At 47.9% G+C, this 16634-nt stretch overlaps 1 protein-coding gene across 5 annotated transcripts in view; it reads right to left on the bottom strand.

Annotated features, from left to right (window-relative positions):
- by (focal adhesion protein tensin) overlaps positions 1-10987 on the bottom strand; it is a 260886-nt gene extending 249899 nt beyond the window's left edge. For all 5 annotated transcript variants that reach the window (XM_089543734.1, XM_089543738.1, XM_089543736.1 and 2 more), the window contains exon 1: positions 10790-10987. In XM_089543734.1, the coding sequence (XP_089399860.1) occupies positions 10790-10972 (183 nt within the window). In that variant the 5' untranslated portion in view covers positions 10973-10987. The remainder of the gene's footprint in view (positions 1-10789) is intronic.
- Between the last annotated feature and the right edge of the window lie 5647 nt (positions 10988-16634).

Below are 16634 nucleotides of genomic sequence, written 5' to 3'. Positions count from 1 at the left end.
GTCCGTTCTCCGGTAGTGTTGCAAGGTGATCGTCCTCGACTCGCAAGCCGCGACGCGAGAAGAAATCCAGCGCCTGCAGCCGGTTTCTCAGCGTGCTACTGCAGCGCGCGCCTCGGCGAGCTGCTCAAAATAGGCGGCGCGACGCCAATACCTTGCGCGCCCCGGTTATTAATCGAAGCAGAGACTCGTTAGCGCCGGCAGCGCACGGTGCCGGCGCTTCTAGCGTGGGCATCCGACGCGGGGCTCTGCAGCGGCACGTTAGGTTGAGCCGGCAAAAAAAAAGAAAGAATTGGGAGGGGCGAAGGCAACGCCGCGGTGCGACCAATCGTCCGCGCATAAACTGCTCTCCCGCTGAGCACTTTAAAAAGCTGGCTGGCTGTCCCCACGAAGGGTGGGCGCCTTCAATCTTCCTTCCTTATCGCAGTTGTTTCGCCTTGTGAACCTCACCGGGATACCGAGGAGAACGCCGCACTATTAGTCGGCCATGTTTTTTCGGTGAAACGTAACGCTTCCTGGTCACACTGTTTCCTTCGTCGAGTTCACTAACTGGGGGGCCTGTATATGCCACATGACAACCCAACAGTGTAAAAACTCTGTTCTCAGATCTCTAGCGTATAGGCCACAGGAATAAGAAAATCGAACGGTTGCGCCGAGGCAGCAATATTATCACAAGAAAACGGCAACCATTATTGGTAGGACTCTTTATGTTAACACATACATAATGCATGCTGAGTGTGGAGGATCGTAAGAGTCGTAGCACTGCATTATCGTTTGCGAGATTTACTTGGAGTGAGTTCGAAGTGAAGAATGGTTTGTCCAGTTATTTGGAAGCAACTGCTTTGAGGTTAATTGTTCACTTCATCAAGTAGTTTTGACTCCTAAACACTTTAAGAGGAATTCGGCTTTGTGACCTGTCCTGTAAAGGAGTACGAAACCTGCCAGTTTCCACATGGAAGCTCGACTTGCTTCGTAAGCCTGACTCCCTTCTTCAAATTGAAGCACATGGCGGGACTATAGGCGTGAGGACATTTTGTTTTTCGGCCCAGCACCGGCTGCACAATTTTAGTAATGAGTTCTAATAATCTGTCAGACATTAAAGTTAGCCTCAAATAATGTTAATTGCTTTCAATTCCCGATCACTCGTACATGTGAGCAGTGCAGACAGCCAGTCAACAGTTATTTAAAACATATATGAACATTCTGTGTCTTTTGAAAACTAGAAGTAGAAAGTCAGTAGTTTTTTCTTGGAAAACAACACTTTGGTTCAGTTCTCTTTGTGGCATGTCAAATGAAAAGCACTGTGATACGTTCTCTGACCACAGAACTCGTCAGATGAAAGTATTCGTAGGTATAAAAATATTCGAATATCGAAACTACGCGGTAGAAAACTCGAAAGAACCCCCCCCCCCCCCCCCCCTCTTTTTTTTTTCCAGTGGAAAACCAATTGAGGGTTGACACAGTCTGAAGTTGGGCTAATTGGTGATACGAGAACATCATGAAAACACTGCGCGTTGACACGGATCCAAGGAAAAGGCGACACAACACGAGGCATTGACTAAGAACTAAACGTTTACTTGTTTACAGTAAACATTCAGTTGTCTGTCAGCGCCCTGTGTTGTGTCGCTTCTTCTGGTGTTCCGTTTTTACGCGCTGTTTTTCATCTGTGGAGGGTTACTCATATCATAAGCACAAGAACAGGCGTGTATGCGATTGGGTTTCTATCAAGGTTTGGCAGCCCTAAAAGAAGGGCCATACACAAGGAAATATTTTCGCGTGGCGACGCTGTCGAGCTACGAACGAACGCATTTACAATGGGTTCTGCCATTGGGATTGAACGCAGGGTGTTCGGCTTCATCATTAGTCAGGCTACCCCCCACAGCCCGAAAATGGCAGCCCTGTGGCTGCAGCTGGCAAACGACAGGGTTAATTGGAGAAACATGGGAGAGGCCTTTGCTCTGCAGTGGGCGTAGTCAGGCTGATGATGATGGTGGTGACCTCCACCTTTCTTAAGTAGCCCTCTGTTATTTGCGGCTGCCCAGAAGGACCACAGATTACCTGTTAAAAAAATTCAGGGGGGCACTTTGTTGACCTAAAGTGCGGTGAGGCGAAAGCCTTAAGCGCGGTGTTGCTGCTTGTGTCACTGATGCGTGGTTAAGATGTTAACCTTCGCTTCTCAGAGTGGAACGTGACAGCGTCTTGCAACGCTGCCAGGGAGTCCACAGAACGCTATCGCCTTTCGGCTCTACGCCTTACTCGTCGGTAAATTGGTTTTTGAGGAAAGGAAATGTATCTGTCTCGCATATCTCGGTGGACACCTGAGCCTTGCCGTAACGGGAAGGGAGGAAGATGGGAGCGAACGAAGACACTGTATTCACTAAACGCGCCTTTGTTCGTTCCAAACCATCGAGATGGCATGGCGGAATGGTTAGCGTGCTCGTCTCGCACTCCGGAGACCTGGTTCGATTCCCCAACTCAACCAATTTCCTACTCGGTTTTATTTATTTATGTGGTCTAACTAGAACGGTTAATAAGGCTAATTGGTCTTTACCTTTGTTCTAATGACATCGATCACGTTCTGTCACTCATCTGTCAAGTGATGGAACTCTCTAGAATGTTCGACACACATTTCGTGATACTAGTTAATGTATGGTTAGTGATAGTTAAGGTGTCCTTAACTAGTCCACTGATTAATTAGTGTTAGATAAGGTACAGGCGTAGTGCAGTCCCACATGCCACTTCTTAACTACTGCTAATTACCAATTATTCATTTAGTCATTAAGCACAATGATATAATCATGAAATCCTTTATATCATGTTCCGAAGTCTTTCGATTGCACCCGATTAAGTATCGATTGGCTATTGATTGGCATATGCCCATATAAGGCATGCATCCGAAACGCGGACACATTTGCTCACACGTCTTGGTCACGACAGTATGAGGCATTAAAGGCTTTCGCCTTAATACTTTTCCTATGACAACAGGACATGGAGATGCCGCAAGGAAGCGCCCAAAAGCTTGCAGCTCACGATCCGCACGCGGTGATCCGTTTCCGCAGAACGGCGCAATGTGCGGTCTGCTGCCCAGCGCTGCGGTTTTGTCCACCGCGTTCATCCGCTATCACCCGGCAACCGGTGACAGGCCGCCCAGGCGAGCCTGTAGGAGTCAAGTGCGACAGCGTGCGAGAGCATATGGCTGGCACCTGGTTGACGTCGCCCGCAGGCATTCCGCGTGCAGAAGTGTAGCGAAACAGATGACGCTTCGAAGCGAAGCAAGGTGAGCAGGTTCTGCCGCGAGGACACGAAACGTTCATCTCAAAACAGGCGCCGAAATGGCGAGCAACAAAGACACTAAAAGAAGAATAAAGAACAGAGGAACAAGGAAGCCAAAATCGGAAATACGATAAGGTAAACACATCCGCACACACAAAAGAACAAGAGCGGAAAAAACAGTGTACGCGACGGTGTGTTTGTGTGCTCGATCATTGTCAATGAGACTCCGAGCAAAAGGGCACAGACGTGTACGGAAACTGGCGCACAGGAGTATACGTACGTGGCCGAGATATACAACGAGCGAAGCGCACGCTGATGCACGGCTGCTAGAAATGTCTGCGCCAATGGCACTAATGATGTTGCAGCGACATGTGACTGGAATGCGAGAACAACCCGATTTCACCGCACCGCTCTGCCTCGCAGATTTGGCGAAAAGCTTATAGAGCGGAGAAGTTTACGATGCGCGGTTTTGTTCCACGCAGCAGACTGTGTGTTCTGCGACACATTGAACACCCTAAAATAAGTGCTAATGCAAAGGGTGAATGTGTAAAGAATTTTCATTGAAAGCTGTTCAATATGTCCAGGGTCTGTCGTCAACAGTATCGTGTGAAAAATAAAAGCAGTCGTGTTTAGTACTCAGCAGACAGATCTAAACAGTTATTCCGTGGACTTGGCGCCAATGAGGCGAATTTTTTATGCATAAATGCACAACACAGAAGCAACAAATAGAAGCCGATCGCTACTTTCATTCAGAGTTTCCAAAGTACAAATCACACACTGCCTTAGCTAATGAGTATGGTGGAATCAACAACCGTTAGGTCTACGAAAGCGCAGGTACCAAAACCTTCATTGTAAGCAAAAGAAAGGAAAGTGGAGAGTTTTTTACAATGTAGTAATTAGTTTGCGTTTGTTCGGTCTGGTTTAGGAGTTCCTCATCATTAACAGCGTAGATACAGGTTCAGCTGCGCTGCCACCTCTTGCGTCATTGCAGCGCCACAGCAGGCGATAACTTCTGACCATCTTTATGCAAGTAAACTTTCGACTCAGTACACCTCAGAAAACAGTGGCAAATATTTATACGAGTCTTTACGTTATGGAAGTGCCTAATCTAAGACTGCCGGTGTTGTCGAACGACACCACTTAAAAGCGCAGAATCAGGCAGCACCAGCAGCGAGTGAAGAAGGCGTCGACATCGGATAGATAAACCAGAGTCTGTAAAGAACTTAATGAAGGCCCTTTCCTGGCCCAATATTGAAGCGCTTAAGCCCTCCGTTTACAAACCTCTACAGCTCATACACTCCGCTACCTTAGCCTTCAAGAGGGAGGTTTTCGACGCCAGGTCACGTGTCGCGTACGTGGCACGGAAGCCGAAAGCTCTCTCCTGCCTCTCCTCCCGAACGCGCGGGGAGGAAAGTGGTAGGCGTGTCACCGGGGCCTAAACGGTGCCGCACAGATCAATCGTCGCGCAGCTAAACGCAGGGCGGCCAATGTGATGTGCACCGTCCCATGGGAAGGAGGAAAAAAAAAAACGCGACGTTTGCCGTCGGCGCAAGTCGAAGGTTACCGGAAGCTAATGCCGCGAGCAGTACAATATGGCCTGGAAACACTAACGAGTTTAATGGAGATATGAGTTTTCAGGGCCCAAAGTGACAGAATGCAGAGGGGGGTGTCGATACTCCTTCAGGACTCTCCTCTCCTCTCCTTCCGCCCCACGACAGCTAGCTCAAGCGTTTTGTTCAAGCAGCTCTGATAGCCACGGCAGTAAACAGACAACAGGGTCAATTGATGACACGCCGGATGACACATGAAGCAGTATGCTTGCATCACCAGTTGGTCCAATGATTAGGAGAATCCCCCAAGGTGGAGTAGATTAATAATAAGGCATTAATTACTTATTAGCATCCACCCAAGAGCAGGCATGCGGCTACAAAGAAAAGCTATAAAGCTTTGATGCTATTAATTTCTCCCTTATTATATTACCAGCAAGCATGCTTCCGCAGAGTCCCACAGCGAAACCACTGCATGATTTAGGGCAAGAAAAACTCACAAAAATACTGCACTGCAGTACCTGTAGTACTGTAGTACTCCACGCGGACATGTATTTTGGCTCCCGGCGAAAGCTGCACACAGCATACGATCAGTAGAGGGTGGTGCATCCCCTTCTCTTGCTAGTACCATTTAATTTTATTCGCCATTTCAGGTAACAGTATCGCAGTGCAACTAACCAAATTTTACTTTCATATCTTTAGCAGTTTGAAAATGTGAGGGCCAGGACCTTCCGTTTATGTCATCGCTACAAAAATACTAACAGGAGTCACTGTCCAGTGGTTCTTGTTGGACTCCCTTGTGCTTGTGCCGGCTTCTTCGAGGATTATAAAATGCAGCGTCGGACGCCATTTTCCTCTTGGGTGATGATGATGACACAATTTAGGGCCGACCAATTGGATTGATGCGGTGGGAATGCGGCAGCATTCTTTTTTTCACTTTTAACTCACCAATCTATTCCAGTTCTGATTATATCTCAATTCCGAATCCATTGTTTTTCACTCCCCAATTCACTGCAATTGCGGTCGTTTTCCCACTACTCAACGACGCAAAATGAGTCACACTGTTAGACTGCTGCGGGTCCTCACACGAGTACCGGCGCACTGGTGCCGCGGTTAAGCGACGCATCACTGCACTGGCAGGTGGCTGCTTCAAACAAGACCACAGGTGAGGCTTGCGAGACGCAGGCTGCTCTTTCCGAGCAGTGCGAGAAGGAACAGCTCCAGCAGGCCTCATTTAGCACGTAGGTCTGCCGTTGTCCGGGTCTTTTGCTTATCATCTTCTTCTTTGCAGAGTCACACTCTCTCCTCTCTCCTACAAGTGGAGAAGCGCAGGAGGAGAGGCGGATGATTGACAGGTAGCATTTGGAGGGAGGCAAATTCCCTTAAACACCACCTAGCAGGTGGAGGCTTCACACAGACGCCGACGATGCCGCCAGGCAGTTTTCGCCTTTATGACCCTCCTTATGCTATATGGCATTAAAACATTTTATCCAATAAATAGCTTTGCGCTCTCCGAACTGGGAGGAGCAATTAGTCATCATCATCATCAGCCTGCCTACGCCCGCTGAAGGGCAAAGGCCTCTCCCATGTCTCTCCAATTAACCCTGTCCTTCGCCAGCTGCGCCCATCGTATCCCCGCAAACTTCTTAATCTCATCCGCCCACCTAACTTTCTGCCGCCCCCGGGTACGCTTGCCTTCTCTTGGAATCCACTCCGTTACCGTTATCTTACCTTCACATTACATGCCCTGCCCAAGCCCACTTCTTCCCTTGAGCCCTCAGTACAGGGCTCCTACGGCCTTTGCAGAAGACTGAGTCTAGAGGCTCAAGCCTCTAGGCTTGAGGTGGACAGTGCTGCCTCCACTGTTCAGATTTTGGGTTTGGGGTTTTCGGGGCTGCCTGCAACATTTCGGGGACAGCGCTGGCGCACTAAAACAGGTTTCTCCACACCGGCCGATTTCGCAGGTAATACGCATGCGTCTGCGCCGAAATTTTGGGCGTGCATCACACAGGCGTCGTTCACGTCGCAACAGTGGTCAGCCGCCTTTTTCGGTAAGGACGTAATGGGTTTGATTCGACTGGCGAGAAGATTGTGAAATCCAATTTTCTCGACGATCAATGGAAGAAAAGCTCGGGCCGAAGCTTTTCTTCCATTATCCTTCTACGTCCTCCCTTACTGATTCAGGCTCCCCCTCTCCGTTAACAACATACAACATTTGCGCCTTGAAAGGCAGACACTCCCGAGGCCCGCCAAGGGTCTTAGTAAATCAGAAGAATGTCCCCTTCGCAGGCTACAAACTATGCCTTTCAATAATCCAGCTACGCTTCACGCCATTGAGCCCGAGTCCTTTTGGCACAGTGCAAATTTTGTGGTCAGAAGGCAAACCTATACCATATGGTATAGGCTTGTCAGAAAAATGACAGCATTGACATCATAAATCAGCCAACGCGGGAGGGCTGGGAGGCGGCCCTGTCCAGCTCGGACCTCGAGGAACAAGGAGCCCTCGTCGCCAGAGCACGGGCAGCGGCTTTTACCAACGGCGTCCCGGACTAGGGACCCGATCAGCCTTCCCTTCAACTAAGGCATTGTGGCTTTCAATACATGTTTTCATCATCGGCGATCAATGCGTCTTTTGCTCCCGGACGAATCTGAACATTGCCAGAAAGAGTCACATGATCCATTTTTACTGAGAACAGTAACAGGATGGAGTTGTCTTCATTGTGCCTTTAAGAACCAGGTCCTTGCGGAAGTTCGATTGAAGTAAAACATTAAACTCTGCGGTTGCATGTTCTTGCGACAGGCCATGTCGAAACAATAATAACGAACACCTATCATAACAGAATGTCGCGTGGTCCTGCATTTAGGCCAGAAAGAATGTCGACGACGGCAAAGAATTGTTGAAGAAAAGCGAAGAACCTGAATTCTTTATCGTACGGTTTTTGTTACACATATACATTGCGGTCGCGCTTATTTCAAAACTGCCGCAGACGTCGCATCTATCACCCTATGTAAGCAAACAAACAAGCATAACGGCGACGACAGACGAAGAAAAGACCGCGGTGTCGTCTGCCTCCGCTTGCCCCAGTTTTCCTCTACTTCTGCCTTTGTTTACTGATCTTCGCCACGGCGCATTGTATCTGTCCCTTCACTAAGCCTTACGCGAGGCGAACAACATGCTGCGTCAAAAAACCGTGCAGCGTTGTATAGGCTGCGAGGGTGCATGAGGCAGTGAATAGTGAGGCTTCCAACAGCAATTTAATGCGTGTTTTTGTAACTTTACGTTGTTATCAAAGCGCTAAAGCCTCTTGCTCCTCGTTAGTGCTATAGTCGCCGGTAGGGCGAACGATGCACCTGCGGGTATAGTTTATACAAAAAAAAAAAAAGACCTCTGTGAATTAGTCGCACTAGGTCTCTCGATTTGGTGACAGCGTGGTTTTAACCCCCGCTCCACTGCACGCATCTACAGGGTATAGATGCCCCGCAATATTACCACTGTGCGGACGGGGCTTCCAGGGGGGAAGAGAAAGAGCGCCTGACGCAAAAAGAGCGAACTACACTGCAACGAAAAAAAGTTCCTGGACCCCTGCCAAGACGGGCCTAGAAGCGGACGCTTTCTGCTTCTTCGCAGACGAAAAATGATAGGCACTTGAATGCACAAGCGCCGTGAGCGCCAGTAATGGGATGAGCGCGCCTCTCCGCGGGGAGCACATATTAGTCGACGATTACACTACTGCCGGCAATAAAACAAACGAAACAAAACAAAAGGAAACTAAAAACCACATCGCGAAGCTTTCTCGACAAACGGTCAAGGCGCGCGCGCTAGTTATGCTTCATTTACGGCGTAGGTAAGATGACTACGCCTTGCATCACCGGTGAATAACAGTTCCGAGAATCGGAGTTAACGGCGTTCACACCTGCAGCGGGCTGAGCGATTTGCGAGCAAAATCTATCGTGGCGAGCGCCCTGAACGCGTTCACCGCCACCATCAGGCAACGTGGTGTAAACGATTGGTTTGGTTTTGTGGGGTTTAACGTCCCAAAGCGACTAAGGCTATGAGAGACACCGTAGTGAAGGGCTCCGGAAATTTCGACCACCTGGGGTTCTTTAACGTGCACTGACATCGCACAGCACACGGACCTCTAGAATTTCTCCTCCAAAGAAATTCCAGCCGCCGCGGCCGGGATCGAACCCGCGTCTTTTGGGTCAGCAGCCGAGCACCATAGCCACTGAGCCATCGCGGCGGCGTTGGTGTAAACGAGATCCGACAAACAGAATGCGTATTATTATAGTGTCAAATGCGCTCATCAAAAAGATAAAAAAGAATGAAATATAACGAGAGATAGACGCAAGTGGACGCATAATACGCGATGAATTGGAAATGCTGTCAGAAAAAAACAACAATAAAACTGGAAACGTCGTCGCGCGATTTTCAGTAATTCACAACATACTATAACAATTAATACAATACAACACAAATATAATTAATGTAATATAATATGTTTTGTAATAATATTTAATACGCAATTTGAACTCGAAACGGACTGAAAGTTTTGAAATTTCACACAGTTCGAGTAAAGGAAGCCATTTTCATTACACGATGCTGATGGGACCAACATGTCAGTTCGAATAACCGCAAGTTCAAATAAGGCGAGTGCGAATTAACGACAGTGCACTGTAACAATAATTACTGGAACGCACATATATTCGGTCCCACAAGATAGGTAGGCTAAAAATTGTCTGATACTTACTTTCTTAGAAGAAATCAAAGTACAATATGCATCCGTGAGCGGGTTAACATTTAGCGGTGTTTTGCTTAGAGCCCTTCGCGCGAGAAAAATATCAATAAAAAGGAACAATCACCGAGATTGCACGAGTTCAGGAAATTGCTCTGCTGCACAATATACGCTCCGTTCCCATGGCAAGGCTGAAATGGCAAAGGGCGACTGAAAAAATAAGCTTCCTTCTTTGCATTATACTCGCCAGCGACCGAAAAGAAACTAGAAATTGTTTTCTTTTCTTGCATACACGAGCCGGAAAACCGAATGATCGCATATTTAATGCGTGGGCCAGACTTTCCGCCATTATTCGAGTCACGTGCCGACCTTTGCAAAGAAAAATTAAAAATAAGGAGAACAAATGGGAGGAATATACTTCGGCGGCAAACTTCTCCCATTTGTCTTTATCAGTTCCACCCGTTGATTAAGGGTACAGTGCATATGAGTCATCTAGCCATCTAGCTTCGAAACAACCTTGGGCAAGAGAAAAGCCTAGCGTCATCCTTTTTAGCAGTAACATAGTACATTTCCAAGCCAAGGCATCGTGCAAACTGGACAACTATAGACGAAGTTCAGACTGTTGCATCGTGATGTTGGAAGTGGAAATCATCTGGTCCTGCAACCACCGCGTGTGAACTTCACTTTCGTATGTCTCAAGAACGGAAAAGATTGAGTCAAGACACGCAGAATTAGGGTTCATGGCCGGAGCGCTTCCCTTCGTCACAAGCAGGGACGCTTTATATAAATTTGCGCTTCCTGCCACAGCAACCCTATACAGCAGAAAAAAAAAGGCGCGAAAAGAAAACACAAACACACGCAGGGCATGTGCATCTTCGGACGTCATCCTTGGCGTCTTACGCCTTACATTTTTCTTGACTTTTCATTCTTTCTCTCATCGTGTCTGTCCCGCTTAGAAATAAAATTAGGTAGGCATTAATGACATTTCGCTTCTATCTTTTTTTTTTTCAGTTTGAAAGACAACTAGGTGCCTTGCCGTGATTCATTTATCCAGCAGCGTGCATGTCATTACATTGCTTCGCGTCGCTGGCATTGTTAAAAACGCAGATTTCACTAACAGAAACTTCCTCCGATCGTTTTTGCGCGGGCTCGAGAACAGCTTCTCAAACCGCGATTCAAGTTCAATCAAACGCGACAAACACGTGGGGGGAAAAAGAAAAAGAAATACGCCATGCTTACATGACCGCAGTCACGCTTCTCCGCCGCTGACGTCGTCTGCAGCAGCAGCTGCTGCGTCGTCTGCTGCGGGCCCTGACAGCGGTGATGTTCGCGGAGCCAGTGCGTCTGCAGGTTCGACAGCGTCGTGAACTTGACGCTGCAGTCCGGACACAGGAAGGATGCGAATCTGTCGCTGGACAGCATGGGCCGGCCTATAGGCGTGTTAGCCACGCTCAACGTCAGCCGAGGCGGTCTCGTGACGACGCTGTTCGACGGTTCTCTGCGCGGCGCGGCAAACAGCAGAAAATCGGCGCCGAGTCTCGCAGCCGCCGCTGCTGCTTCAGCGCCGCTGTTTTGCGCCGATCGGGCGCCGCTCGGCGCGCGCGGCAGCGCTAAAAACCCGCGATGAGCTGCAACGACACGAGCGGGGGGCTTGGGCCGGCGGCGAAAGCAAAGCACCGGCGAGCATGCTGCGAAGGCCGCCCGATATTGAAGGGATTCAACGCGTAGGGTAACGGGGCTGTATTGGAACCCGGGTGGCACATTAGGCGGCGCGCTTCTTTCGCGTAGTGTATAGCTGTCTCGATGCCCGCGCTGGCCCGTCTAGGCATCTTCGCGTAACATTCCGAGACATGAATAGTGCGCTCGCGAAAACAAAATAAAAAAGAAACGATCGTGTCGGTAAGATGATGGCAATGATAATAGTTACAATAATACAGTCTATACGCTCGTGAAAACGGATCTGGCTGCAACAGAATGCCGGATACCACTACCGCACCCGTATGTTGGTTGATCAACATACTTTATTAATGGGGCTGAATTTTGTTTTGAACGAACCCGCTATAAGGGATGATTAGTTACCACAGGCTAAATTTTACACAAGCTTAGATTTTTTTTTACTGAGATAGCAGTAGTAGTGTAACTTTCTAATCCGCCTCAGACGTGATACCGTTAATAGGTTAATGTCCGTATATGCGGAATTGGTGGTTCTGCACTTTACATTCACAGATCCCTGGGAATCCTCATACCCCTCCTGGCGCGTTGGTGCAGCGGTTTAGCGATGCGCCACCGATGACAGGTGCTGCCGCCGGTGGGACTTGTGCGACCCAGGTTCCCTTCCCGAGCAACCTCTCGCGACCAATCATTAATTTAACTGCTACCTGCTACGGTGGGCAGTTTGCTCACAATCCGGAGGGCAGGTTGTGACTATGCACAAGGCCGCCCTGGGTGGATATGGTGGCCACCTAGGCCACCCTATCCCGGCTGGTTTCTCGCTCACAGCGCCGACGACAACGACGCAGACGCGGCGACGAAGTGCGATACACCACTCACCCACCTATCCACCCACATCACCATCTCAGTCCCTTAGCTATAGGGAGCTGTCTGTCTACCCAGCGCCACCCTCGACCAACCTCCTCACCCCATCTCCACCCAACTCATCCTCCGTAAGCTCCACCCACCACGAACCGCCTATATACCTCCACCCTCCACAGGATTTTAACCACTAAAACGGAACTAAAAAGCGACGGCGAAATCGAATTCAGGCGCAGTGGAAAAGGCAGCAGCAGTCCAGAACCGCCACCCACAACCCCCATCGAACCCCCCCACCTCCACTTGCCTAGCCACTGAAAGCATTCATTTGAATAAAAACATCAAAAATCATGGAGGGTAATTTAAACCACTATCGAAACTTTCTCACATCAGATTTAATTATCATCGTATCATTTTTTTACTGCTAACAAGGTACTTTTCCACTTGGTCTAAAATTGAAACTGATATCTCCTCCTGGCCACATCTAATTGTCGCACTCTATTTATGAACGAACAACGAACATGACAAAGGAAAACATGTTTGGAAGAGGTTTTGCAAAGGAAGAGATGTTGTTTATTGGAGAATTGACCATGAAAAAACCACAGTATCTGGGCAAATGGTCCGAAGATCGATATTGAAGTATCAGGAAAACAGTAGAAATCGTCCTCATCGCTTCCTTCACCATCGTTTATCGCATAGGATGGTAACAGTTGGACGCTGTTAGGCTTGGACCTGACGAAATTCCTCAAGCGGACTTTCCCACATATCACACGGGATGATAACAAAACGACCGACCCCCACTTCAAACGCAACCCTAAAGCGCGAAGTGTTCTGTTTGATCCTTTTACATTGTGTTGTACGCTTAACGTCCACGCCCATGGCGTTCATCCTGTCGCCTTCGTAATGATTCTCGCGTTAGCCTTACCATGTCGTAACTACGATATGCGCGGAAGCCCGCTAGCGAAATTCCGCATGGGGTTCCCGGAGGGGGCCGAGTGGAGATTTCACCAGCAGGACAAGCTTTCGTATAAAAATAGGGAGTGGCTATTCTCCCGGCAGCCGTGAGAATTCCGCTCCCACAATTCTCACGGCACTCGCCTCTGATTGGCTCTACACGGTCACATGATAACTGCCGGTAGAATAAGATTTTGTTGTTCTCCCGGCAGCCGTGAGAATTCCTCTCCCACAATTCTCACGGCACTCGCCTCTGATTGGCTGTACACGGTGACATGATAACTGCCGGTAGAATAAGATTTTGTTATTCGCCCGGCAGCCGTGAAAATTTCGGCAACGCAATTTTTACGGCTCTGCGTGATCAAATGATAATTTAAGATTTTGTTGCTCTCTCCCGGCAGCCGGGAACCCTGAACATCTTTTCCTACCTTTTTTATTATTTTAATAAAACTACTACCACCGGTTGAGCGTTCCTAGACTTCTGCGGGCAGGCGCCTCTAATTATCATTCATGGTTTCAGCGTTTCAGTAGTTTATGTGGTTGGAGGAGCAATTGCAGCGTTGGTGCAGAAGGCGACCCCGTCAGCGGAACGCTGCGGGCTTTTCACCTCTCGGTCCAGCCATACATGTTGCCTCATGTACTTTTCTTTTTGCTACGTAAGTGCTAATAAATAGTATTATTAATATTAGCACTTTTAGGCGTTGCGCGTAGTTTTCATCTAACCAAGAACCTGAAGAACGCGTTTCAGCGGCCTTGGGCGCATCGCGCTGCAAATTATCGTCACACGCGGTAGTGCTTCCCGTTTACTATTTATAGGTCGACTGTTTAGTACTCGGTTCACAGAAAAAAACAATGACCTTGAGTAATTACGTGATATCCTGACCGAGGTACCGACACTCCAGTGAAACAAACATCCTCGATGGCACAGAATTTTATTCCAAGTAAATTACGTCGCCGTGTGCCTTGTTTAGGCAGCCTGCGTAGAAAAGAAGTCTTTTGACGACCAAGAGAAGCGAGTCAGCCACTCAAAGTATTGACATTACAAGGGAGCATTACATTGATGAGGGCAGTTTTTTCAGTTTATTCACACAATTTCCAATTGCAAACATAAGGACAATTACTGATTTGTCGCTGTACTGCTACATACTGTACATTTCCATAATTTGGTCTTTCGTTGGCTGTTTATAGTCCAACACAGGGCAGGTGACTCCAAGCCAGGCACCAGTCACAGCTTACTGAATCTTCATCTTCTAAATTTGTGTTGCACTCACTACACTTCCACTCTTGCTATTTTTTTATTTTTACAACCATCTCCACAGCTTGCCATCCATCTTCGGTAAAGTAATGCCGCACAAAGTTGATGTCCACACAGTCGTCGCGAATACCACTATGGACATATTCGGGTCTTTGCTCGACTGAATCTTCATCGAGAAGCTTCCCTTTCATAGCATCAGCTGTATTTCCTGCCCCTGTTAGCCACGTCAACACTTTCAGTTTTTCTCCCTCACAGTAAGCGGTTCATAAGGCCAGTCAGTCCTTTTTCGTTTTTTTGGCAAGCCAATGACGGTCAAAACTTGCCCTTTTGGCCGACCACACTTTCTCATTGGAGCTGGCACTTTAATCATATCCAGAGTGTCTGCATCTTGGACGGTTTTACCTTGGCAGCCAGAAGACGCAATGAAATGACTTCTTCATTTGATTATCTTGAAAAAACACTCCCTGCAGTTCATCATCCTCATCTGTAAGGAGGCGTACAGTTGATTTGTATTTTTCAGTTAAAATACGCACAACTTCTGGCAAGTCGTTCCTTGTATTAGCCGCCCTTCCTTTAGCTGCTATATTCGATAAGTCTTTCAGGAGCACAGCATTTCCACTTTCATTCTGCATTTCTTCCCTTACCAACACTTTATTAGCCTTGAGCCACAAAAGGTTACGCGCCTTCTCCTGCAAGTCGGGCGCAAGTCGCCTTTGTTGGGGCAGGTGCCTGAACAGTTCTTCAGTGATGGCGTGATTGTGTTGGAGGTTCAGTGAGCGCACTTCAAGGTGAGTGCCTTCCTTGTTGGCAGCAATATAAATGCTGAATGTGCAGTCTTGCTTGAATGTTCTGGAATAATGAGAAAAACAAAATAAGTGACGATACTATAAATTTAAGAAACAGGCCAAACATAATTGAGCTGAAAGGCAAAACAAATGACCAAATAACATCCTGAATTGCACACCACAAACATTTAACGATATTCTGTGCAATAACAGAGAGCTGACACACAAGAATACTTGTTTGTAAACGCTAGGGGCCATGAACGGTACAGATTACATTCAGCTATGGGAACTGCGGCTTTCTGTAACAAAGGAGGGAGGGATAGAAACAGTGATACTGCCTTCAAATAGAGGCCAGCTATGCTACTTTCGATAACAACTCTAGGTCTGTATGAATGGGGCTGAACTTGCTGCACCAGTTCAAGCAGTCCAGTATTTTTGCATTCTTTTTGCCAGTGAGGCGGCGGAGTGCCAAGTTACATTTGAACATCCTGAACTGACCGTGTAACCATGCGACATCAGCGCGGAACTGATCCAGCCAGTGCAACCAAATCGAACAGACTTTCTTATGGCATGCGGTGTCGCGAATGACAGTTACGCCATCAAGAACGATACCAATTGATCTCTTCGATTTGTCATCCCAGTCTGTCAGTGTAGACAAGAATCCGCACTGACAGTGAAAGCACTCAAGAAGACAAGGACGACAGAATAAAAGAGACATACAAAGCGTTTACTTGCAACTGATTTTGTTGCACGCAATTGGTTTCAGTTTGCGATTTAAAATAGTTTTCAAAAGCAAATGTCCGATAACGTGAGAGGTCCTGGAGGCTTTTGAGATAGCACGAGCGGGAGCGATGGTTGCGTAAGCGCTCCATCAATTTTGTCGTCCGAAAAAGAGATGCCATATCTTACATCGGGCATGTGGGTTGCCCGATAAAATGTGCCAGTCATCACTCGTTGGTAATGGTCTTTAAGCATGCGCAGGTGATTGCAAAGAGTGTAAAACTGTTTTTCGCGTAAATCAGTTGCAAATAATCGCTTTGTATGTCTCTCTTTCACTGTAAACATGGAAAACTAACTCGTACACTCACTTCCATTGTTCAAGAATTGGCTACAGTCTCAAGACGTCGGGACAGTTCAGAACTTAGCTACCAAATCGAAGACACACCGGATGACGACAACAATCTTGTTTAAAGCAGTCCTCAAGGTCTATGCCAAGTGATAACGTGCATCAAAGCAGGGTACTTACGATGATTTCCGCGTGCCTTTGGTGCTACTCACAAATTTCATGCCGCCGTGGATGCAGCAGTAGCGCACTTGATAATACTTCAGTGTTTCCGGCATCTTGTTGGCGATAAGACCAACGCGCTTTTTTGCCGCTTCGATTGTCCGCGTGTCCCTTTTCTACAGCTGCACGCAGTTCGCGGCCCTGAACTTATTTATCTTGTCTTCAAGTTCCGAGAACGAAGAAAAACGGTCGCCGACTGCGAAAGCCACTTCGCTGTCATCACTGTGCGTTTGCGGCTGCCCGCAATTGGGCACGTTCGCCATGTTCACTGATAAA

This window comes from Amblyomma mixtum, chromosome 5, assembly GCF_055824585.1.
Source record: "Amblyomma mixtum isolate Tamu chromosome 5, ASM5582458v1, whole genome shotgun sequence".
Taxonomy (NCBI): Eukaryota; Metazoa; Arthropoda; class Arachnida; order Ixodida; family Ixodidae; genus Amblyomma; species Amblyomma mixtum.
Note: the sequence above shows the minus strand (reverse complement) of the source record. Positions and strands in the feature narration are given on the sequence as shown.